Source organism: Alosa alosa, chromosome 3, assembly GCF_017589495.1.
Source record: "Alosa alosa isolate M-15738 ecotype Scorff River chromosome 3, AALO_Geno_1.1, whole genome shotgun sequence".
Lineage (NCBI taxonomy): Eukaryota > Metazoa > Chordata > Actinopteri > Clupeiformes > Clupeidae > Alosa > Alosa alosa.
In genome coordinates, this window is record NC_063191.1 from 27,705,964 (window position 1) to 27,732,191 (window position 26,228).

The window sequence follows — 26,228 nt, forward strand, 5'->3', positions numbered from 1 at the left end:
ATCAATGAGTTTACGGAAGTAGCATTGAGTTACATCAATATGCTAACTGATTCCATCATCCCAACTGTAAAGATCCGAAGCTTCCCTAACCAGAAGCCATGGGTGGATAGAGAAGTGAGAACGGCATTAAAGACACGCACCATCACTTATAATGGTCTCTAATCTACACACATGACTGCAAAGCAAACAGTAGTTGTCACGGGGGCTGGGTGCATGTAATATTGTGTATATTGTGAACTGTGTGTGATAGGAAATATTCATTGTTGACAATGGGGATTTGGGACATTTATTTTGATGGACTACTTTGTAACTGACTTATTATGCCATTATGCATGGGACGGTCTCAGCCGCTTGGACTGGCAGTGTGCGTGTTTGTGTAACAGTTTTGCTCCTTTAAGCACACAGGAGATATCAGCCGGTAATGGCTAATTTGGAGCTGCAGGTGTGGGCAATCACTGGCTGCATCGGTGGTTGGTTGCGCTCGCAATTGGGACTGCACCGGGAGGAATAAGAGCCGTGCGTGAGGTTCGGAGAGGGAGAGAGACAACGGGCTGCGAGTGGCTGGCTGGGAGTCCTAGAGCTGCTGTGGAATGCTGACGCCGATCGCCATAATCTAACAGGGAAGTAAGAGGAAACTTTACTGTATAATAGGCGTGTTCAACTTGCATGCTGGGTTAAACACAATGCATACTGGGATGGATGCAATGCTTGCTGGTTAGAAATTCTGTCCGACTTCTGTCAGCCGGGGAGGGACTTACCACCGTGACAACAGGTCACATGACCTTAAAATATCGCGGGAGTCTTAGCCTGCAGTCAGATCTTGCAGTTGCCTTCCACGAGCTGCACGAGCTAAAACACGCCCTCATGAAGTCAGTTCAAAGACGTGATAGGGAGAGGGAGTTAAGTCATTAGGCGTGTTCGGCTTGAGGCAGATCTGTGCAGATCTGACTTGATGTGAGATCAGACTCAGTCCAAGTCGAACACGCCTATTGTCTTAGCCAGGTGTGGGCGGCATTGTGGAGGTGAACGGACTGATCCAGACGGGCGTTCCTGAACTTCGGATTCCGTGGACTTTAGTGAGACTGAGCTGCAAGTCGCTGCCTACCGGCATCTCCTATATACGGTGGGAAGCTGAACTGTGCTATGCTGGAGTGCCGCTGCTCGCCTACTTCCGTGTTGACAACAGAAAACGTTGCGTGGGTGCGCTGCCTGTGACGGCGTGACATCAGCACCCGAGCTAGAGGGACGTTGGGTGAGACTGCGTGATGCAGGAACTGCGTTAAAGGAACAGTGCAATATTTGGCTATAGACTGCAGTGGTAATTCTTTTTTTTTTTTTTTTTTTTCTTTGGCCGGATGGCGCCACTCCCCTATTCCCCTGTCTGTTTATGTGTCTTCTGTGTGTGCCAAACTATTGGGTTTGGGGGAGGGCATAGTCATTGGGGGCGGAGTATGCAGTGGGGATCCATGCTGTGTTGCTGTGGGTTGCTCACCATTTATACTACAGTTGTTGGTGTTGTGATTTGCTGTGCTTGCATTTTGTGTGCTCTGATGTGCATTGCCCTTTGGGAAGGGGTGGATTATTTTCACTGAATTCTACTAGTGGGCCCCACTGTATTTGCGTATGTAATATTGTGCCTCCCTATCCGATAGTTAGTGTTACTACAGTTTTACACAACTGGGATTGGCTGCATTATTGTCCCAGCTTTGTCTGGCGACAGTCATACCTCCATCATCAAGTTTGCAGATGACTCGTGATCTTGGGCCTGATTAGTAACAACAATGAACAGCTCTACTTGGATCAGGTTGATTAGGTGGCACATGGTGTCAATCTAACAGCTTGACACTGAATGTCAATAAAACCAAGGAAATGGTAGTGGATTACAGAAGGCAGCAGCAGAACTACAGTTACACCCCACTAATGTTCAGAGGACAACCTGTAGAGAGACTCACAAGTTTTAAATACCTTGGTGTCCACATTGCTGAAGACTTAACATGGACTGTTAACACTCAAAATGTTTTGAAGAAGTCCAGACAACGACTACTTCCTTCGTCAGCTAAGGAAATTCAAAGTTTCTACATCCATCATGAAGGCCTTCTACACTTCAGCGGTTGAGAGTGGGTTTTAGCCTGGCCTTGGCCTGTCTACGTACTTCCGGTCGATTTATTTTCCCTGCGAAGTCAGAGAGTCTGGTTTCCAGGCTAGTTGGGTTAGCCCCTTGAGCCGTGGATCTGCCCAAGGTTTCTTCCTTAGTAAGGGAGTTTTTCCTTGCCCCTGTTGCTCTTGGGTGCCCCCAATCCCAATCCTTCTCCACCTTATGCAGCCTTATTCTTATGCAGCCCTTGCCACTTAATCTACTAAACCCCTATTCTACTGCACTTTTTACCCCCCAATAAATGCACAAATAGGCTGACACCAGACATAATTTCACTGCATTTCTTACATCCAGTAACTATATGCATGTGACAATAAATTTCCTTGTATCCTTGTTTGTCCCTTAAGTAAAAGACACCACCACTGCATTTATGAAAGAATTCTCATTCTATTTTTCTCTTTATTATTTCATTACATCTAAGAAATCTCTTTGCTCTGAGTAAAGCATTCCTGTGTGAATTAACTGATCTTTTCCTCCAAAAATCAACCAGATGGACCTGGTGAGTTTCTCAAAGTAAACGGTAACACTAAAACAAGAGGCTACATTAAGATTAGGAGGAAAAGATCAGGCAATGTGCCGAGAGACCTGCCCAATAGTAAATAAATTGGTAACTAAGTATAGATACTCTTTTAATCCTGTGAGGGAAATTTGGTCTCCCAATCCGTGAATTAGTGAAGCACACAGAGCACACAGTGAACACACAGTGAGATGAAGCACACAATGAGCACATAGTGAGGTGAAGCACACCAACCTGGAGCAGTGAGCTGTCTGCTACAGCGGCGCTCGGGGATCAGTAAGGGGTTAGGTGCCTTACTCAAGGGTACTTCAGCCGTGGATGTGGGCATGGGAGAGCAGTGCTCAACCACTTCCCCGCCCACATTTTTTCTACTGGTCGGGGATCACACCGGCAAGCCCGAAGCTTGTCAAATTACATTTTTTTTCTGGATGCTTAAACACAACTGATTCTTATAGCACAATTTCTAAAACTATGAATACTTATAGCAAAACCACTCACTGAGTTTGCAAAACTAAAAGCACAAACACTGCTTTGCACTCTTTGCAATTTTGTAACACACACATTGCACAACTGTAGGCACAATTCACTGCACAGCACTCTTTCACCAAAACCTTTCACCCAATCAGCAAAACATTGTAGTTCTCTAGCAAAAGCTAACACACCTTGCTTAACTCTTCACACCTTCGTAAAAATGGTGTTTTCGTATCAAACAGTAAACACAAGCCATCACAATAGTAAGCACAAAATGTGCCAACTACACACTGTTGGTATGAATAAAAAACACATCTGGCTTTTGCTTTCTCTGTGCACAAGGTAGACTATGTCAGTTTGAGGTCATACTTTTGTCATAGATTTGTAAACATACAGTGATCCAAACATCAAGTTTTGGTGTTTATTTACACACATCAAAACAAACAGAAGTGTGTTTTTCCAAGTCAAAACACAAAATAGAAATTTCACTGAGACAAAACAAATGTCTATATCGGGTCGTCTCTCAAAATTTCGTCTACATCACATGCAATGTCCTAGTCCAAGGCACCGGGGAAAATATATTCTGAAATGCCGTATCCAGGCCTGACATGACAATATCCCCACATGTAGACTGATTTTTTTTTTTTTTTTTTATTTGCCTGTAAAAGGGCTATTTCTTTCTCTTCTTACCCTTCCTCTTCCCCCTACTTCTTCACCTCCGCGTCCTCTTCCCCCTACTTCTTGACCTCCACGTCCTATTCTTCGGCCTCCTCTAATTCTTACTCTTTTCACTCTTCCTGCTCCCTCCATTGTACCCATTGTACATTACCTGTGGCTTATTTATAGTGCTTAGGCTGATTGCAAAGTGAACTAATTATCTAAAACAGTTTTCACATGAGAAAGTGTGCCAGACAGTTGGCAAAATAGTGTAAATAATAGCCATACATGTGTATAGATTTGCTAGGAGTGTGTTGATCATTTGGAAATTGAGTGTAAAGCATGAGTTGTGTTTACAGTTCTGCAAAAAGAGAATGTGAATTGTGCCTACAGTTGTGCAAAGTGTGTGTTACAAAATTGCAAACTGAGTGCAAAGCAGTGTTTGTGCTTTTAGTTTTGCGAACTCAGCAGAGCCGGACAGTAACGGAGTACATTTACTTGAGTACAGTACTTGAGTACAATTTTGAGGGATCTGTACTTTACTCGAGTATCAATTTTGGGGAGTACTCATGACTTTACATTTACAGTACATTTGACAGGCAAATATTGTACTCTTTACTCCACTACATTTCTATCCATAACTGAGTACCAGTTACTTCTAAAAAAAAAAAGGAAAAAACAATTTGTTGTTTCCCTCTCAAACATGATTGGATTGTGCAGGCGCCACTGATTGGGACAGCCTATCAGCAATCACCTTCAGCTTTCCGCCAAAGTCAACTCCATGGTCAGATTTAGATAAGAGACAAAACCATGGATGAAACAATGGATGAAGACGCAGCAGGTCCATCCCGGGAATGTGCCCACCTGTGGCCCCACCTCGCCAGACTATTTCAACTTTCTGAACAAGTTAATGATAGTTTTCGCTTCAAGTGTTTCAATTACAAAATAGTATTTTGTATTTGAAATACGTATTTTAAATACATGTATTAGAAATACTGCCCATCCCTGACAAAATGGTGAAAAGATGAAAATTACTTGATTTTACTTTCCTTTTATATTCTCCAAGGTATTAACATTAACATGTTTCATAACGTTTCTGTACATAAATGTAAGCACTGTGGCAGTAGTAATGCAATATTTCGAAAATGGCTACTCTTATACTCTTGATACTCAAGTACTTTTAAAAACAAGTACTTCAGTACTTTTACTTAAGTAGGCATCTGACTGTTGTACTTTTACTTGTACTTGAGTAAAATTGAGCAAAAGGTATCTGTACTTTTACTCAAGTAATAAAGCTGTGTACTCTGTCTGCCTCTGGAACTCAGTGAGTGGTTTTGCTATAAGTATTAATAGTTTTAGAAATTGTGCATGTGCAGTTTAGCATGCAATGATGAAAGGAAAAACAAATCAAATGCTTGTAGTTGTGTGTTCACATGATTTGTTTTTATGCCAGATATACTGTATGACTGAAGATTTTGAGGCACTGTGCTTATTAAAACGGTCCAGACTTCTTTGGTCATATTTGGTTGATGGTTTTGTTTAAACGTTTTTGCTGTTTATTTTCGAAGGAAGTGCCTTGACATCGCAAAGAGGACATATTATTTTAAATGTCTGTCTAAAATAGAGAAATGTGTTTGCAAAATTTGCAAATCAATGTGTGTACTGTTTTGCAAATAGTGTGAGGCTGACTATGTGCTTAGCTGTTCAAATATGGGCTCATGGTTTGCTCCTTGAGTGTAAGGTTTCGCTAGCTGTGGGATACTTTAGATTTTAACGCTTAAACAATTGTAAAAAACTGTGAAGACCTGTTGATCATTCAACAAGATCTCTCTGCTTCTCTCTATCTCTCTCTCTCTATCTCTCTCTCTATCTCTATCTCTATCTCTATCTCTATCTCTCTATCTCTATCTCTATCAAAAAAATGCATGCACGCTCAAACACTCACACACCCGTACACATTCATTCATTCATGCTCGTACACATACGTTCACACACAAGCACACTCACACATGCATACACACACGCAATTAGATTAATTTGAATCCTTGTTCTGTGTTTGTATGTGTGTGTGTTGTCTTATAACTCAGGATATTGAAGAGATGTATTGTTTTATTTTGGAATTTTGATTTGTGGATCATAAAACTTTAGTCAAAATTATAATCAGGTTGATTAAATAAATCTGAGAGGTGAGATTCTTATCATAATTAATAAAACCTGAAAGTACATTTTCTCAACACAATGATAATTCAGGGTAAATAAGATCAGCTATGTCTTGTAATTTAGTGTAAGGGGGAATCATCACAACATGATTTTCTCTGTTTCCCTCCCTCTAGCAAAACTGGCCAATCAGAATCCTCTTCGGCTACATTCCCTCCTTCTGACTCAACCTTGTTAAACAAGGAAGTGGGGAACTGAGGCAGATGGACTGGCAGACTGTTTTTCAGTGAACGTTGAACAGGTAAACGTGTACTGGATACTTTTATATTCAATTAACAAACCAAATACATGTCTCAAATGCATGCTGATGAAGAGGGCAGCCTTGTGGATATAGAAGGCTGCAAATGACAGGATCGTCAAGCTGATTTTGAAAGTGAAAACAAATTGTGTTAATCAAAACAGACAGTACATATGGCATCTAAATCTTCGGAAGAGGACTTCACCTGTCCTGTGTGCTATGACGTCTTCAAGGACCCTGTTGTCCTCTCATGCAGTCATAGTATCTGTAAAGTCTGTCTGCAGCAGTTTTGGGAAACCAAAGGGTCCAGAGACTGTCCCGTCTGCAGGAGGTCATCAAAGGATAATCCTATCCTAAACCTCCACTTAAGGAACCTGTGTGAGTCTTTCTTACAGGAGGGAAGTCAGAGAGCTTCAGCTTCAGGATGGTCTGAGGTGCTCTGCAGTCTGCACAGTGAGAAACTCAAGCTCTTCTGTCTGGAGGATAACCAGTCTGTGTGTGTGGTGTGTAGAGACTCCAAAAAACACACTGGCCACAAATTTCACCCTGTTGATGAAGCAGCCCTTGACCGTAAGGTAAGATGTTTTCTTTTAATTATGGTGATGAGATTAAACAGCATCACCTTATTCATTGGAGAAGAATAAACGACACTGTAGCTGGACTGTATGCTGCAGTCTGCAGTGAACTCTGTTATTAATTCCAGGAGGAGCTCAAGATCAAATTGCAGCCCTTACAGGAGAAACTGAAGACCTTTGAGGAGGCTAAAGACAGCTGTGATAAAACAGCAAAACACATCAAGGTGAGTCCATAGAGGGTGCAGGGGGCATTCTATTATATGTCCGAGCACATGTTTCCATGTTTGCATATAAACAATAATGTCTTATAATACTGTTTTTCTAATTTTCGTGTGCCATTTTATCTTATGCCATAATCATACAAATATAAATCTGTGCATTGGTGTAGAAAATAAGTCCAGATCTTGTGGTCAAAGTAGTGAATATTCAAAAACTTAGTTGTGCAACATCTGCGTGTGCTTTCTGGGTATGCTTTGAGCATATGATTTTCCAGTTTGTAACAAGTGATTATTTGGCACAACAATGAGTGATCGTCTATACTGTAGCCTAACAGTGTAGGCTACCTAAATTCGACACGCTAAATAACCTGTAATTAATTATGACCACTGCGCAGCGAAACGGCAGTCATTTGGTTTAGTCACAGTGTGGCATCATGTTCACCTGGCACCGGCATCATATTCATCCTGTGCTGTGCATATTCTGTGTGGCATCATGTTCACCCTGTGCATGGGCGTCATGTTCACCCTGTGCATATTCTGTGTGGCTTCTCCTCTCCCACTGCTGCTTTGGACTCAGCCTCACCGATAAATACTTTTTAAAATAAATCATCATTTTAAAATAAATATGAATTGGTTTTATCTAGACACAAGCTCTAAACACAGAGATATGGGTCAAGGAGGAGTTTGAGAAGCTTCACCAGTTTCTACGAGACGAGGAGACGGCCAGGATAGCTGCATTGAGAGAGGAAGAGGAGCAGAAGAGTCAGATGATGAAGAGGAAGATTGAGAAGATGAGCAGAGAGATTTCATCTCTTTCAGACACAATCAGAGCCATAGAAAAGCAGATGAAAGCTGATGCTGTCACATTCCTGCAGGTAAGAACCATCCACTGTCAAGAAGTGAGTTGATCTAAACATCTAATACTGGTTTACAGTAATGGATTTGTGGTTATATTTGTTGATATGACCAACTCACACCACCAATGACATGTCGTTGTAGTTTAGTGTAGAGAAAACATAGCCATTATTTTACACATCATTTTATAAACAACATACGGTATTATTATGACCTTCCCACTTGTTTCTGGCCTGTTTGCCTTGTTGATTAATTGTATTAACCAGATACTGTATACAACCCCAAAACAGAAAAAGTTTAATATACAAGTCTTGTAAACCAATATTTATCAGCAAAAAAGACATAGACAATATATCAAATGTTGAAAATGAAAATTTGGACTATTTCACGAAAAATATATGTTAATTTTGAATTTGATGCCAGCAACATGTTCCAAAAAAAGTTGGGACGGAAGCATGTTTACCACTGTGCTGCTTCAACTCTTGAATTAACAAAATTCTGTAAAGGTTTAAGAACTGAGGAGACCTTTTGCTACAGTTTTGAGAGTGAAATGTTGTCCCATACTCCCCGATATAGGATTTCATTTGCTCAACAGTATGAGATATTCTAAGTCATGTTTTCCATTCCATTCCATTATGCACCTAATTTGACAAATCTGGACCGCAGACAGGCCATTTTAGCACCTGGACTCATCATCTATGGAGAAATACTATTTAAATGTGTGCAGAATTCATTTGGGCATTGTTTTCCTGAAATATTCAAGGTCTTCCCTGGAAAATACTTTGCCTGGATAACAGTATATGTTGCTCAAAACCTGTATACATCATTCAATTGATTGTGCTTTGCCAAATGTGCAAGATGCCCATGCTGTAGGCACTAATGCTCCTCCACACCATTATAGATTGGGTTTTGAACTGAGCACTAAAACAAGTTGGATAGGTTGGATACTTAGCCCAGATGAGTCCATGATTTCCAAAAAGAATGGCAAATTTTGATTGGTCTAACAACAGGACCTTTTTCCATGTTACTTCAGTCCATTTTTAACAAGCTTAGGCCCAGATAAGATGGTGGTATTTTCTGTATCATCTCTCAAGACAATGTTGGCTGTTTTGACTGTTTTGGGCTGTAGTTTTTGAATTGAGTATCAAACTGGGAACATAACCAATGGTTATCAGAAGTTTTCCCAAGCCCTGAAAATGACAGGTCTGGAAACAGTTCTGGTGTTGATACAGTGCCATCTGAGGTCCAAAAGACCACGGCCATCCAGTGTTTTTCAGCTCTTTCCCTTGTTTGCAAAGATTTATCTGGATTCTCTGAATGTTCTAATGATATTACAGTCCTGTACTGTAGATGATGAACTCCCCAAATACTTCACAATTGCACCTTAAGAAACATTAAAATTACATTGTTTCATCATTTGTGCACACAGGTTTACACAGAGTGATGAATACCCCTACATCCCTGCCTCTCTGGGATGCTCTTTTTCATACCCAATCGTGTTACCAGTTACTTTAATTAGTTGTGAAATATTCCTTTTTGTTTTCTTTATCATTACACACCTTTTCCAGCATTTTGTTGTCCCCGCCCCAACTTTTTTTTAAACGTGTTGCTGGTATCAAATTGGAAATTAACATATATTTTCCATGAAATAGTCAAATTTGTCATTTTCAACATTTGATACTGTATGTTGTCTGTGTCCTTTTTGCAACTAAATATGAGTTTAAGAAAGTTGCAGATTATTACATTCTGTTTTTATTCACATTTTACACAACGCCCAAACTTTTTCTATTTTGGGGTTGTATAATATGCCATTTCTGGCATGTGTGTTTCTTTGATCTTTATGAGTGAGTGTGTTGCTGGTGTGTTGTGGGACTGTGGAACCATGTGTGATATGTTCCGTCTCTAACACAATGAAGACCAGGTGAACAAATAATGAGGGACACAGAGAAACACGTGTGTGTGGGGTATGAACAAGAAATTACTAATGATGAACAAACCATTAACTAACTAGATAAAATATGACCGCCGCTCAGTCCTGTACATCCGTTCCGCGAAAATAAATCACACTTCAATTTGTCTCCATATTTTACTCCATCCCCCACTCTTGAAACTTTTGTGTATGCTTGTTTGGCATGCCTGAGTGTGTGTGTCTTGGCTGCACAGAAAGTAGCCTACTGGTGCTGAAAAGGTGAATAGATTGTAGAATAGCCAAAGAAGATGTAGCATTGTTATAAAACCTTTAAAATCTCTAAACGATCACAAGTAGGGCAGTTCATCCATTGCAACTGGATTGATGAAAGGTCACTTACACCTGTAGGCTACATTGTATTTGGGAAAGGCAAAAGGTATCAGCATAATGTTATTTATTTATTTACTTATTTATTTTTATGTATTTATAAACAAAAACATCTCTGTCAGTTCCATGTCGTTTTCAACAGCTATCAAAACAAAAGGTCATTTTGGATGGATGGATTTTTGTGAATGTTTCTTCTTCTACATAAGATTTTAGTCATCTTTAGTTCATGTAATACTTTTATTGTCAATGCACAAATTAAGTAACAGTAGTCTGAAACGTTATTGTTAATGCACAAATTAAGTAACAGTAGCCTAGTCTGAAACGAAATGCTGTTTTACATCTAACCAGTGGTGCAAATAACTGACATGTCCAAATGGGCCTTGATGAAATGCGCCGCTAGACTGTTCATACACATTTTAACGGGCCAAAGTTTAAGAGCTTTTGTCCGTTATTGTTAGTGCAAATATAGGCTGATTCATGTTCCCTTGCATTGTGTAACTGAGGTCCATGGCTAGTCTGGCTTTCATCAGACCAAGCTCAATCTTTTAAGAAATCAAAAATAAATAGCGGCAGATCAGGCTGGGTTCACCCAGCCTAGTCCATAGGCACCCGATATTGTTTAATTTTCCGATTGAGATATACACGCTCTGGCTATTCTAAATGCAAAAATGCATCAGGGAGTTATGACAAAACGGTAACTAACAAACTAGATCCTAATAGAAAGCTGTTAGCTTCCCTAAGCTACAGGTAGGATTATAAGGTAGGCCTATTTACAACATAAATTGTCAATAGGCTATGCTGGCTACACAAATAAAATCTCCTTTGAAACCAATGGTTTACCTTACAGTATCAAGCGGACTTAAACTGTCATATCGTGGCGAAAAGTTGTAATAACATTCAAGCAGCTCCATGAGTCAAGGAAAGCGCGAATGAAGTAGCCACTTCTAGATGGGACCCACTACAGTAGCTTAAGGTGTGTTGCTAAAGCAGCCATAATGAAATGAAGGTGTCATTGTTTGGATACTTCACACACACGTGCCTTTTAATTTCACAGACTACAACTACCAAGCTGGAATCAAAGCACATCGATTCCCCTCTCACACCCTGCATGCACTTAAAACAAAATAAACAGGCGTCTCAGTCTCACGCATGTATAGGCAAAACTGTATCAGACCGGTGTAACGTTGGTAAATCTTCCATTGCACAGAATGATTTTGTAGCACGTGCAATAAATGACAGTCGAAAGATACAAACAGTGCTGCTATACATTTGCTTGGTATAACCGCATTTATAGTTTTCTACAAATGCAATAAATCAAATGCCTCCATCACTCAACCAACGCTAACGGTAACATTACCTAGGTCCTTATTGATATTACAAGATTAACGTACCTGCAGTAAAAACCAAGCATGTCCGATAAACATCCTCAGATTTATTTCGGCTTCAAGAAGAAATGGGAATTACACTTCATGTGAATATCGTCCCTATCCTTATTAGATGTTAAGCTGGTGTAAATTACAGTCCTTGTTTGAAGGACTCCATTGTTTTTTCCAACCCATTTCTTTTTTTTTTTTTTTTTTTTCCCAACAAAAATTACGTCTCACTGCAACGATCGCCATCTAGTGGACAAACGACTACTTCTCTAATACTGAAAAATGCAGCCATGATGATGATGATGAATATTTATTTTGGCTTTCTTTTAATCCTACTGAATTTGTAATTATGTATCGGCCGTTCTAATACCGATAGTATGTGGGTGCCTGTGTGTGTGCATGTGTATATGTGTGCACCGCCATTTACAGGCCAATAAGTGTACAGTCACTAAATGTACACATAACCTAATTTTTTTAGACCCCCCCCATGGATGAAATTCTACGAAACTTGGCATACCCCCGGAGAATGCCAGGTCAATCATACACATAAAATTTGGTGCAGTTCTGAACATCTTAACTGAAGATAGGGGCGATTAAAGCAGAATAATATTGCATTTTCATTTTTTACCGGGGGGTGGGGGTGCAAATCACAAATGAGTGATTATGAGCCAGGTTGATGTGGGCCCTTGAGACCAACATACCATAAAAGATTCTTCATCCTCAGTGCCACGGTTCAGGTAGTTATTTAGGAAAAACTGGGGGGGGGGGCTACAAAACGAAGAATGACGGTTCCATGCTATCCATGTGGGGGTACATGCCCACCAAGTTTTGTGTACCCCGGTCTTTCAGTGTCCCGGGAATCCTTGTTGGTGTACGTCACTAAATGTACACATAAATTATTTTATTGTAAGGCCCCCCATGAACGAAAGTACACAAAACTTGGCATGCATTCGGAGGGTGTCATAATGATCCTACACTTTTAATTTCGTGCAGTTTTGACATTGTCAGCCAGAGATATTGTGATGAAAACACCTAATTTTTTGCTTTTTAATTTTTAACTAGGTGGCGCTATACATGAAATAAGTGGTAATGGGATGGGTTGACATGCCCCCTTAAGACCAACATACATAAAAAAGGTGGACCTCCTAGGCCCTACGGTTATCGAGATATTCACAGAAAACTGTCTCCGGCCACCTACAGGCCAGTTGGTGTAATATAACAGAAATTCATTTATTGTGTGGCCCCCATGAACAAAATTCCACGAAAACTTGGCGTGCATTCAGAAGGTGTCAAAATGATCCTACACTTCCAATTTCGTGCAGTTTTGACTATGTTAGGTCACAGATACCTACAATTACAACACCTCATTTTTACTTTTTGTGTTTAACTAGGTGGCTATACATGAAATTAGTGGTTATGGAATGGGTTGACATGGCCCCTTGAGATCAACATACAAAAAAAAAGGTCCTCCTAAACCTTACGGTTCTCGAGATATTCACAGAAAACTGTGTCTGCCCTACCCTCCTTTCGGGGTGCAGTCCAGCGTGGGGCTACAGATCAAAACGAAAAACAATGGTTCCATGCTATCCATATGGGGTTACATGCCCACCAAGTTTTGTCTACCCCGGTCTTTCAGTGTCCCGGGAATCATTGACGGAAATTTGGACATGCGAAAAGAAAAAAAAAAAAAAATCTGACTAAACCTATATGACCGCCGCTTCGCTGCGCGGCGGTCATAATAAGTAACACAGGCTTAATAAATGATGAATTGTGTGTAGTTATTATAAAGTGTTATCGAGAACACTAACCAAATATAGTTTCAGTGAGCACCGATTAGCCATTGAAACCGGGAGACACAAAAAACATGGCTCCCAAGTAATGAACGCCTATGCCAGCAGTGCAGAGACAGTGTTGTCGAGACAGAGCTACACTTTCTGACCGAGTGCAAGTCATTTCAGTCAGTTTGTGATCTCTACTTTCCAAAACTTGATGAGAAACACGCTGAATTTAGTTCTTTAACAAACCTAAATATACGACCGTACTTGCTAGGAGAGAAAAAGGATGGCTGTCTCATAGCTGCACACTACTATTCTTGAATTTCCCCTGGGGATCAATAAATGATCTATCCTATCTATCTATCTATCTATCTACGTTTTCACCTGCCACCAGCTGAGGGACAGTAAGTGACACACACACACACACACACACACACATGTGCAAACGCGCTGATGAACTCAAATACAACCACATGCAGGCAGTCACCATACTGCTCTCAATGAACTCTTAATAATACATTCAATGAACCGATGTAAAACTACAGTAAGTACTATTGTTCACAAATCTCAGTGAAGTAGTATGTTTATACAAATGTAAATATCAGTTTAAAGTATGTGTATATGTTTTGTCTCTGTGATTGTTGTTATGTCTTACCTTTAATATGTACCAATTGCTTTGGCAATACAAGTTTTCATTTGTCATGCCAATAAAGCAACTTTTGAATTTGAGAGAGAGAGAAAGAGTGGTCCGAGGATTTTGGGGTCAAAGAAAAAATGTAAAATGTAAAGCTTAATACTTTTCACACTTTATTTTTTTCCAGAACTACAAGAGCACAGTGGAAAGGTGAGTGATCTGCCTCCTGTCTCTCTCTCTGAACCCAAACCCACAGCAGCACTGACTCCTGAATGTTATTTCAGGGCCCAGTGCACACTGCAGGATCCAGAGAGGGTTTCAGGGGCTCTGATCAATGTGGCAAAGCACCTGGGCAACCTGAAGTTCAGAGTCTGGGAGAAGATGCAGGACATTGTTCAGTACAGTGAGTGAAACACTACTCTATGTGTGTGTGTGTGTGTGTGTGTGTGTGCACTCTAAGAAGTGATGTGTTAAAATGACACATTGCTGTGTGTGCTCAGGGACAACACATTTTTGTGTCAATTTCAACACAGCAATTGTGTGGCTTGGTGAAAGGTTAAAGACAAATTTTAGCTATTTCTGCTACAATTTTAACTTTTTAACCCACCCAGACAGCTACACAATTTGGCTATCTCCACATAATTGCGGTGTTGAAATTGACACAAAATGTGTTGTCACTGAGCACACACAGCAATGTCTGTCTGTCTAGGTTGTAGTCAGATAGCTTGATATATAGCTGTGTAAAGTGGCCATGCTAAAGACCATGCTAATATTGCTGAACTAAAATTGTAAAGCCATTTGATTGTCTTCCTTACAAGGGGGACTTTCATTTCATTTCATTTATTTATAAGGACAGCACACATTCACATTTCTGTAAAATGAGTCAGTATTAGCCAGCCAGCTAGTTTTCAACTGTACTGTAGTCCTTTGGCAAGATGTTATGAGAACTATAAGGAGAAATAAAATAGCAAAATAAAACTTGCAAAATTGATTTATCTGGAATAAAATGTGCAACATTTATTTAGTTTAATAGTTACATGTACAGTAGGCTACCAAATCACCTATTTCAACCCCCCCAAAGTAAACTGGCTGATAGTGTTGTGATTAAAATTTCAATTTCAATGTATTGTGCTTATAGAGCGCCAAAACATTACACATGTATCATGGTGCTTTACAGAATGTAGACAATCAGAGAAAGAAGGGAAGAAAAGGAAGAAAAGAAAAGAAAGAAAGAGAGGCCCATGGGGAACAGGGGTGAGGAAAAACTCCCTAGAAGAGATACATATAGGAAGAAACCTCGAGCAGATCCACGCCTCAAGGGCCTGACCCATCTGCCTAGGGTCAATACAGGACCGTAAGGTCTGTATACATGACAAATGCATATGATAGTCAGGTGTAGAGAATAAGACATGGTGTTAAAAGCACTTGAGCTGAAAGTTACAAGAAGTGGGGTGATTATGTATCCGGTTTGATAATTCATTAATCCTGATTTAGTGACAAAAGTTCAAATAGTCCAGCGTTGGATTTGTCCAGGGGAAGGGAGTTGTCAAGGGGCATGTGGTGGGGCATGGCAGACGGGCCAGGAATCCGGGCAGAGTCATAGGCAGGTGATGGGTCGCTAGGCTGTACGGGCCAGGAATCCAGATAGGGGGACAGTAATAAGGCAATCGAGGATGGGACTTTAGGTGAGATGGGTGAGAGGAGGGCCAACACACGGATGGTTGATGACTGGTGATGATATACCTCACAAGTGAGGTATAGTAAGGGGAAAGAAAGAGAGATGTAGAGTGGGTTAGTATGACTGAGAATCAAAATGGTTAATGTCAATAAGTAATTAGTGGTACTATATATTGTTACAGTATATCATAGTGAGAATAGGCAAGAGAGGGAGAGTTGAGAGAGACAGAAGGGGAGAGAGGATTTGTTGTTGTTGAGAGAGGATTTGAGGGGTTGTACGGCGTGACACATGAAAAGTCCATGACAGCACTATGCTATAGCAGCATAACTAAGGCATGGTGAGGGGTAGTCGACACCAGCGCAGGTATGGTCAGTGACCACCATCGCACGCGCGACTGGGGTGCCAGTCACACTCCAAGAATCCCTGAGGTGGGTAAAGTTCCACACCGCACCATACCTAACTATGGGAGGCAGTAAAGAGGTATGTTTTAAGTCTAGACTTAAAAATAGGGAGGGTGTCTGCTAGTCGAATTGAGGAAGGGAGATTATTCCAGAGGAGGGGTGCGCGATAGCTGAAAGCTCTGCCTCCTACTGTAGTTTTTGAGATTCTTGGAATTACAAGAAGGCCAGTGATCGTAGTGGTCTGGGTGGGTTATATGGGACTAGGAGATCTTTAATATATTCTGGTGCCTGGCCATTAATGGCTTTGTATGTTAGAAGTAATATTTTGAAGTCAATGCGACTTTTAACAGGCAGCCAGTGTAGAAATGCCAGGATAGGGGAAATATGTTCATATTTTTTAGTTCTAGTGAGTGTGCGAGCAGCTGCATTTTGTATCTGTAAGCTCTTTAGACAGGTGTTATTGCAGCCAGCGTATAGAGCATTGCAATAATCAATCCTTGAGGTGACAAAAGCATGGATTAATTTCTCAGCGTCTGGTAAGGATAAAGACTTCCTTATCTTTGAAATGTTCCTTAAATGATAAAATGAAATTTTGGTAATCTGTTTTATGTGATTACTTAGTGATAGGTAACTGTTGCAGGCTGATTCAATACTGTGGTGAGCTTTGAAACCAGACTGGTATAATTATTGGATTTTATTCATATGCAAGAAACCAGTTTGTTTCGACACTATTTTTTCTAGTATTTTTGACAAAAAAGGGAGATTAGATATAGGCCTATAGTTGGCCAGGTTGTTAGGGTCAAGGGTAGGCTTTTTGAGGGATGGCTTAATAACAGGTAACTTAAACGACTGTGGTACATGGCCTGATAGCAGTGAGTTATTTATAATCTGGAGCAAAGCATTATCCAAGAAAGGGAGAGCAGTCTTCAGGAGATGGGTAGGAATAGGATCTAGTAAACTAGTTGTAGATTTTGATGAAGAGATTGTGGAAGTGAGGTCTAATATGTCGATAGGTGTAAATGAATTCAACATTGTTCGTCTCATCTGTGATTCAATTATATTTTCGCTACCGTTCAGCAATGGAGTATGAATATTTGGTGAGACTGATTGGTTATTAATCTTACCTCTAATTGTTTCAATTTTGTCATTGAAAAAGTTCATGAAGTCATTACTGTTTAGGCATATAGGGATAGATTTGGTTACTTCGGTGTGGCTCTTCGTCAGGCGGGAGATTGTGGTAAAGAGAAATTTTGTATTGTTTTTGTTTTCTTCGATCAGCGAGGAATAGTAGGTTGACTTAACTTCGTTGAGTGCTTTTTTGTAGGTGATAAGGCATCTTTCCATGCTTGGCGAAAAACTTCCAATTTAGTGGTACGCCATTTTTGTTCAAGTTTACGCGCTGTTTGTTTGAGTGTTTTTGTCTTTGTGGTATACCATGGAGCACGCCTTACTTGTTTTCTCATTCTCTTTTTGAGTGGTGCTACTGAATCAAGGGTTGAGCGTAATGAGTTCATCACATTATCAGTTAACAAGTTGACCTCGGCTGGATTAAGGAAAGGGCCTTCTGATAGGCCTACCACATGAGTCGGAATGGGCTGGATTAAGGAAAGGGCCTTCTGATAAATTTTTCTATGAAAGTCTGCATTAGTTTTTTTTTCTAGAAAGTCTGCATTCGTTTTTTCAGATAAGCCGCGGCTGTAGTATTCAGCTAAATTAGGTACTGCATGTTGCATGTAATGTCATTGTAAAAGTAATTAGATGGTGGTCAGTTAAGGTCGGGTGTTGTGGCAAGATTGTTAACTGCTCTATGCTTATGCCGTATGACAAGACTAGATCAATAGTATGGTTATCTCGGTGCGGTGTAGCCAAGCCAACTGCAATGTCTCAAACCTCCACAATAATGTTGTTTGGTCTAAACTGGGTTGTAGGGGTAACTGTAGCTCTCAAATAATATTATACCCTAAAGATAATAATAACAATTGAATAATTATATTAGAGCTTCCCCTTCAAAGAGTAATATCCACCACTGACACAATTGTTATACATGTTGGGATGGTGACTTTTTTAGTATGTAATAGATTATGTTTACAAGTTAGCCTACCCTAGTTAAATGTACTAGTAGTGTAACTATTTAAATTACTTTTCCAAATTTCTAATGAATGTTTTCAAATCTTAACCATTTTCAAATGTTAAAATGTCAAATGTCAACCTTAAAACAGTACTCAACACTGACTAACTCAGTCACATGAATTAAGAGCATCATTTAAAACTAGACTGCATTTCCGGCAGGAATTGCGAAAGTGTGCTTGCCCTGGTCCGGTCAGCAACGTGAGCAGACAGTGGCATACGCTATGCTGAACCTGGCTTGATCCAAGCATTCTAACAGTGCCTTTCAGTGTTGGGGAAAGTTCTGCGTCTGAAAAGTTTTTTGACCAATTTTCAAAACCGCACCCGCCCGCCATCCGCTGGTTAAATAATGTATATGGGTGATGCGGCGCTGCTGACGTGAGGCTAGAAAGCTCTTGCCTTTTCTAGAAAGACTGATCCAATGCAGCAAATATATTAAAAGGCTAAAGTCCTACATTGGCTATGTTGTAACCTATCCCCAGAATTTCAGCAGCAAACTCAGTCTCTGTCTCGCAAAACAGTCTCCAAATAAAACGCACATCGGCCTGTTGCCTATTCTGCCAGCTTGTGCCGATATATCGTCCAAAATGCTTGATTGCTTTGCATTCTCCACATTTTTAGCTACATTTTCATGTACCACATCAGCATTTTTGTTCAGTGAATCTTTTGTAAATTGCTTTACAATAGCGTCGGGCCCTTGTCAGCAGCCTTCGGCTTGCCTCTTGCCACTATTCACTCCTTCGTCTTCAACATTCCCTTTTCAATATTTTTGGCCTCAATGTGTCCAGTTAGTCAGTCTGTCTGTTTTTAGTCTTGGATTTTGTGAAGTAAATGTCTAAATATCACCTGCTTGCTGCAGCTTCCTTTTAAAACAGCATCTTTTTTTCTCTCTCGAGCATTTAATTTGCTGCCGGCTTGTGTCTCCACATCGTCCAAAATGCTTGATTGCATTGTATTCTCCACATTTTTAGCTACATTTTCATGTACCACATCAGCATTTTTGTTCAGTGAATCTTTTGTCAATTTTGACTCATTATATCTGTAACTCTATAAAACACTTACTTTCATAAAGGACGCACACCATCCAGCACATACACATGGAAACCGATATTTTAGGTACTTGGCCAACTTAAAACGTGTCTCTCTGAAGCTCTGCTCTAGAATCTTTGCTCTGAAGGCTGTTCCCAGTGTTGCTACATCAAATAAACGAGATTCTTCCAGGTATTAAGTGTACGTGTGATTATGAATGGATGTGTGTGGTTTGCAATTAGAATAAACAAGAAATAACATTTCCAATAATTTCCCATGATAAATTACATAATATTTGCACCTTCCTTACTTGTGAAGCTCACACTAATTCCACCGTATTGAAATCAGAGAATGTCTAATAAGGGGAGAACCGCCACTCTCGGGAAACTTCCGGTTTCTGAACTGGTTGCAGTTCCTGTTCTGGTTCCACATGAGGGCGCTCACGAATAAGTGCAGAATGAATGGAGGTCTATGGAGCTGTACCCCTCAAATCCACTTTTCTCGGGATATAATTTTTGCCCAGAAATTTGAATGTTGCATGCAAAAGAGGGGGCAGAGAAAATACAAACCGCTGAGTATTATATTTTTTTGAGTCACTTATTTGTTCTAAAAGCCTTTCAAATCGTCAATGACGTCATTGATTAGCAGAAAAGCTAGTGTGTTGTGGGCAACAACGACCCAACCTGTAAGAAATCAAAAGGGCGTAAGTACTGCGTTCATTCAACTTTTGACCTATAATCCATATTGATCTTGCAGAAACCACAATCCAATCTTCGATTTTTCAACGACAACCAGGTGAAAGAGACACATTTAGCCGTCTAGCTCCATAGGCCCCCATTGTTTTTGCACTTATTCGTGATCGCCCCTAGCGCAACTGCAGCAGATTGCAGGTACAATGGAGTTAATAGGGAGTGATCCGGCTCTCCGTAAACGGGCTCTGGTGAAATGTAATACAACGTTGCCACCTAGCATTCAGATGTATTTAACATTAACGTGACATTTCCTGCTTATTCTTTCGTCAACTCCATTTGTGCATACTTGGAAGGCTTGTTTGAGATCGACTGAGTCTGACTTGGTCTGGCTTTCTACGTAAACGTGATCTTCAGAGGCTAGCCGGGAGGAGCTACAACAGAGGGCAGCTCATCCCGGCCAGACAGGCTACAGTCTGCCTGACGTGACTCGCGGGAGATATCGCTGAATTTTGTTTGCAATAAATACAGCAGAACTTTCATTCTTACTCATTAAAATGAGCATGATGACTGACGAAATAAATTCTTATGATGTAGTTTAAATAAACCACTGTTTTCATACAGTTAACAGGCCTGCATTGTAGCACATAAATAAAAATAAAATATCAAGTGTTTCCCCTATATGTGTGTCTATTTATTTAGCCAACAGCAGAAAATAACAGAATATCCAAACGTTTTCAGTAGGCTAGCCTATCATTGTTGCAGAAATCACGTATAAGGTAAGGTATCCCTTCGATTTCTGTTTATTTTCGCATATTCGCAAGGAAGCAGCATGACACTCCCGTCAAAATCGTCATGAGGAGATTCCTCCCAAATGGCCCTATCACGTCTTTGAACTGACGTCATGAGGGCGTGTTTCAGCTCGTGCAGCTCGTGGAAGGCAACTGCAAGATCTGTCTGCAGGCTAAGACTCCCGCGATATTTTAAGGTCATGTGACATGGTGTCACGGTGGTAAATCCCTCCCCAGCTGACAGAAGTGTTCAACCCAGCATGCATCACATCAAGTCAGATCTGCACAGATCTGCCTGAAGTCGAACACGCCTATTGTGATAGTACAACTGCAAAGGTGAAAGGTGATAGTTACCAAATACCTGTGGGTGGTTTGCCAAATGCTGGGAACTTTTGGAATGTTTTAGCTTATGCACCCTCACATTAGAGTCCCGAGTTCATATACAAAATTGATATGGTATCGATATGTGACAGTGTTCCTGAGATATGGACAACTTCCTGTTTCGGAGCTTCGCCGCCGATTTCGTTTGGCTGTGACGGGCAAATAGCCTGGCGGGCCATCCTATATCATTGAAATGTATAGTCTGGAATCTAACCATTTACCTCGCTTAATCCAAGGGGCGGGCAGAGAATTGTCTTTCAAACTGCCTAGGCATGCAATAGGCCAGCCTTCACGACCATATCCCATATCCGGGTCGGCAAAACGGCAAATACATCCTTCTTCGAAAGGAATTACTTAAGTGCATTGTGTTGCTCAACTTTCAAAGAAAAGCACAATTAAAGAGAAAAGCTTAATTAAAGAGACACCACAAAGGAGACTATGAGATCATTCTGAGGTCACTATATACTCTAGATTTAAAATCATAAAAAAATACTGCTAAGAGTCTGTTTTTAAAATCATAGCACAAATCTTTCCGTAGATTGCTTTTAAATCAAACTTTGGCATTTAACATATGGGTGGCGCTGCAAATTCAAACAGGAAAACCAATCAAAAGCATGAGAATAGCATTAAACTTTACTAAATTACTGTGGCTGCAAAGGAAAGCATTCATGAAAACATGCAAAATAACAAATATAACATTCAGCATATAGCCTATAGCTTTTTTACAGAAAATATTCAGATGTAACCCCATTGCAATCATGAACATTTTCATAACTGTAATTCAACTGCACGTTATTTTTCATATTTTTCACCCAGGCCATATGTGTTTGTTCTCTCTGTAGCTCCTGTCACTCTGGACCCCAACACTGCACATCTACGTCTCATCCTGTCTGAGGATCTGAGCAGCATGACATTTGGTGATGAGTGGCAGCAACTTCCTGATAACACCGAGAGATTTGATTGGGTTGCCAGTGTCCTGGGCTCTGAGGGCTTTAACTCAGGGACTCACAGCTGGGATGTGGAGGTTGGGGAGAACACACGGTGGTATTTGGGTGTGATGACAGGGTCGGCCCAAAGGAAGGGAGACTCAACCTCTATGAGTGGACGCTGGATTGTGTATTATAATGATAGTAAATATGCAGCCCATTCTCCATCACAGCCCACCACTCTCCTCCCAGTAAAGCAGAAACTCCAGAGGATCAGAGTGCAGCTGGACTGGGACAGAGGAGAGCTGTCATTCTCTGACCCTGATAATAACACACACATACATACTCATACACACACTTTCACTGAGAGAGTGTTTCCATACTTTAATGCTGATAGTGTGTCTGCTCTGAAGATCCTACCAGTGAAGGTCTCAGTAAGAGTAGAGCAGCCCAGTTAGAGCTTATCGTGTCTCTGTGTGGACCAGAACTGATCAGCATGAGGAGATGAATCAGTTAGACTCTGAGTACTGAGAGAAAACACCAACATAAGACAAACTGACTCTTTTTTAAGGCTTTTTAAGGTTTTCATCCAATCGTTCTTTTCTCTGTTGTATGGATGCAGTTTCATGTTTTTTTGCCGACTCTAGAACTCCCCCTATAGAGTCATGATATATTTATATTTTTCTTTGACGTTGTAAATGATGGTTCTCATAGCTTGTTCCCCCTGTACACAATGAAACTGCTTTTGTTGTGAGGCAAAGGATCTCCAAAGAGCTATATCTAATGACAAGGTAATGTTTCAAGCTCTATGGCTATGTTAGGTGAACGATTCCCCTATTACAAGTTAGTTTACCATCAAATTGGCTTCGTAGATGTTTACCTTTAAAATATTTTAAAAGGGCTAAAAGTTTAGTAACATGTAAGTCAATGAGTAGCTTAAATTTCCATGGAAATAGTATGGAACAGTATCATCATTTAACTCACATCATGCATAAATACATACTAAAATAATTACTAGACAAACACAGGTGCTAGAGCATGAGGAGTAGGGAGACAAACACAGGTGCAGAGCATGTTAACGTAAGGGAGACAAACACAGGTGCTAGAGCATGAGGAACGTGTTCCTAAGGAGACAAACACAGGTGCAAGAGCATGAGGAACGTGTTCGTAAGGAGACAAACACAGGTGCAAGAGCATGAGGAACGTGTTACTAAGGAGACAAACACAGGTGCTAGAGCATGAGGAACGTGTTCCTAAGGAGACAAACACAGGTGGAGCTGAGGGCGTGTTAAGTAAGGAGACAAACAGGTGGTGGGAGACAAACACAGGGGCTTTTTTTTTGCCTCAGGGCCACATTGGGTTTTGAAAATGGGCACAACCCCCAAAAAAAAAAAATATATATATATAAATATATATATATATATATATATATTTTTTTTTTCATAGCCTAGCATTTAAATGATTACAATGACAAAAAATATCACGTTTAGTTCTCAATCTTCTGCCAGTTTAGCTATAGCTAGTGCTGTGCCTACAGCTAGTGCTGTGCCTATGGCTAGTGCTGTGCCTCCACAGTTTATAAATGGTCAGTAGTGGAAACTACTATTGCTTTCATAATTTACTTTTTAAAGTTTCTTATAAGAAGGAGATATAAATTATCAACAATGACAAGCCAGCTAGAACCTGCCGCTCTCTCTCCCTCTCATGAGCGCTCAGACGCATTCCCAATAAAATGGAGTAGCATAACGTTCAAGTTAGATCTGCTGCAATGTAACATGATGTTTTGACACTGACATTGTAAACTAAGAAGAGTGAAAAGCAGTTTGCAGCAAAGCTAACCAACGTCGTCACAGGAAAAAGGGGGACAGCCGTGGCCTACTGGTTAGGGCTTCAGCCGGAGGGTTGCTGGTTCGAACCCCGACCAGTAGGAACGGCTGAAGTGCCCTTGTAGTCTGGTAGGAGGGGGTCACCTGCACCCGAAAGGTATATTTTTTTTAACCTAGTTTTTTGTAATCCTTAAGGTGTCTAGAAAAGGAATTTTGATGTTCCCCACGCAAATTATTGTCCCATATGTGTTTTTTTGTATCATCTTTTGTGTCCGTGCTTGATTTCCGGCTGTAAAAAATGAAAACTTTAAATCTACAGTACATAGAATCTGAACAATACATCCTACAGACACAATCCACCCCAATTTCTCTTTGTCTTTCCATGGGGAATTGATAGATATGAGGATTGTCATGATTAGATGATGTATGGTGGTATTAAAACTCAAATAAACACCAAAAAATGTAACAAAATCGGTGACATTGGATCACTGGAACTCCTCCCCTATGGACCCTATTGATATATGTTTTCTAACTTTTGTATTTTTACAGTCTTTAAGATCTCTAATAAGCAAATGTTGATGATCCCTACTTGAAATATTGTCACATGTTGGTCCAAATGAACATCTCCGATAGTAAGGAGTTACTATTCAAACCGTTATATTGGTATTATATTTATTGAAACTAAACAGAAAACCACTTATATAGTCAAATATGTGTGTATATAGGGTATAAAAAATCCCCATTATAATAAACTGAAATAGAAAAGAGTGATTCTAATTAAAGGTCAAAAGGTCAAGGGCAATGATGTCTATACATAATACGACAGGTCTTCATAATCAGTCTCTTGCTCCTTGTCTTCTTCACCATACACACAGAACTACAGGACTACTGTTGGACTACTTTTGCACCTTCACCATGACACTCACTCTCTTGAGCACCTCACCATGCACACAGAACTACAGGCCCTGTCACTACAAGCGTCTCATGCGTGATCACCCTCAAGCACACTGGATTTTTTACATTTAATTTATATAGTATATTTAGTATTTAGTTTTGTTAGTTTTTCTTATCTCCTACTGTCTCTATTGTACAGTGGAGTTTGGTTATATGTTTATACTTATATTTACCATTTCTGCTGTAAGTGCATGTTGTGTGTGATGTCTGTATGCTACTGAGACCCCCTGAATTTCCCCTTGGGGATCAATAAAGTATCTATCTATCTCATCTCCATCCATCTCTTCGACTGTTTCCTCCAGAAAGTCAGTGAGTGAAGTGGGGAGGATAGGTCCACAAGATCACACTGGTTCCAGGGTACCCTCTTCAGTCTTTTCCCAGCCTTGACCAGGATCATGGGGCTTGGGACACCAGAATGTTGGTGTGGCTGCTCTCTTGTAGATGGCCAGACGGTGGTTGACACGGTTGATGTGTGGGACCAGGTTGTCTCTGCAGTGCGGGAGCTGGGGACAGATCCACCTTGGATCTGGTGGTAAGCATCTCATCCTCTCCAATCATTTTTTTCAGCATGATGCTGCGCACGTTGTTCACAGATTTTTCAAGGGCCTGGCCATACATTACACAATCTAAATGCCTCGATGTCTTCCACCACATCTGGCTCCACAGACCACTGATCACCAAGTTTTCTGAGGACATAAATAATTATAGTATTACAAAGTCACAATGTATCAATACCTATGTTCAGCATTAATTGCATACAGCAGGTGCAGAACAAGCTGGGTGTCAGTCTGTTCCTGGGTTGACTCCACCTGAGGTATCTCACATGTGGTCACCTGAAACAAGTTATTGAGTAAGGTGTGATAGTATATAGTAACACAACATTTGACCAGTTTCTCATGTATAACTGGGCTTGGCTAAATATTTCCCAAAAGTTTCTAATAAAGAAGAATAGTGAGAAAGACTGTTAAAATACTCACATTGCCACCCGATGACTCCAACTGATATGATTTGCCTTCAACGACTACCACTGCTGTTCCACATTTTTCCAGCCATGATGCAGATGCTTTGCTGACCCACACCTCAAGTAGCAGTTTACAGAATTGTGTCTTGTTGCAAGGAAGAGTTTGAAGTCACTCGGCTTCCTTGTTGCAGGAACACCTACTGTATGATGTACTGTTGGGACACGCCACAATGCAATCTCTCCATCTTCCATCAAGTAGTGAAGCATTGCAGCCTTGTTGGTCTTATGAAGAACCCATCAGCTGTGACTAGGCTGGGAGGAACTGGCTGCAATGCTTCACTACTTGATGGAAGATGCTCCTGAAGATATTTATGAAGTAAGATATTGGATATTACAGATTATTCTGAACCACAGGTGGGTCATTATGTTTGAACAATTCATGCTAGATGCTTGACATTTTCAGGGAATATTGCATGACTGTAGA

The 26,228-nt window shown here is 40.5% G+C and overlaps 1 protein-coding gene across 3 annotated transcripts; it reads left to right on the top strand.

Annotated features, from left to right (window-relative positions):
* Nucleotides 1-563: 563 nt before the first annotated feature.
* On the top strand, nucleotides 564-22,762 carry LOC125292158 (E3 ubiquitin-protein ligase TRIM35-like). 3 transcript variants are annotated; one of them, XM_048239346.1, is made up of 8 exons: nucleotides 564-624; nucleotides 6,134-6,258; nucleotides 6,420-6,830; nucleotides 6,959-7,054; nucleotides 7,693-7,923; nucleotides 14,169-14,191; nucleotides 14,266-14,384; nucleotides 21,920-22,762. In XM_048239346.1, exons 3-8 carry the CDS (start codon nucleotides 6,429-6,431, stop codon nucleotides 22,459-22,461), a joined length of 1,413 nt encoding a protein of 470 aa, XP_048095303.1. In that variant the 5' UTR covers nucleotides 564-624; nucleotides 6,134-6,258; nucleotides 6,420-6,428; the 3' UTR covers nucleotides 22,462-22,762. The 3 variants fall into 3 exon arrangements, with proteins under 3 accessions (XP_048095303.1, XP_048095302.1, XP_048095304.1); XM_048239345.1 differs by having other exon boundaries at nucleotides 6,134-6,830; XM_048239347.1 differs by lacking the exon at nucleotides 564-624 and adding an exon at nucleotides 1,034-1,318 and having other exon boundaries at nucleotides 6,134-6,830.
* Nucleotides 22,763-26,228: the final 3,466 nt, after the last annotated feature.

Coding starts and splice junctions, on each gene's coding strand:
- LOC125292158 (XM_048239345.1), top strand. CDS start 6,429: ATGGCATCTAAATCTTCGGAAGAGGACTTCACCTGTCCTGTGTGCTAT. Junction 6,831..6,958: donor AAGCAGCCCTTGACCGTAAG/GTAAGATGTTTT, acceptor TATTAATTCCAG/GAGGAGCTCAAGATCAAATT. Junction 7,055..7,692: donor AAACAGCAAAACACATCAAG/GTGAGTCCATAG, acceptor GGTTTTATCTAG/ACACAAGCTCTAAACACAGA.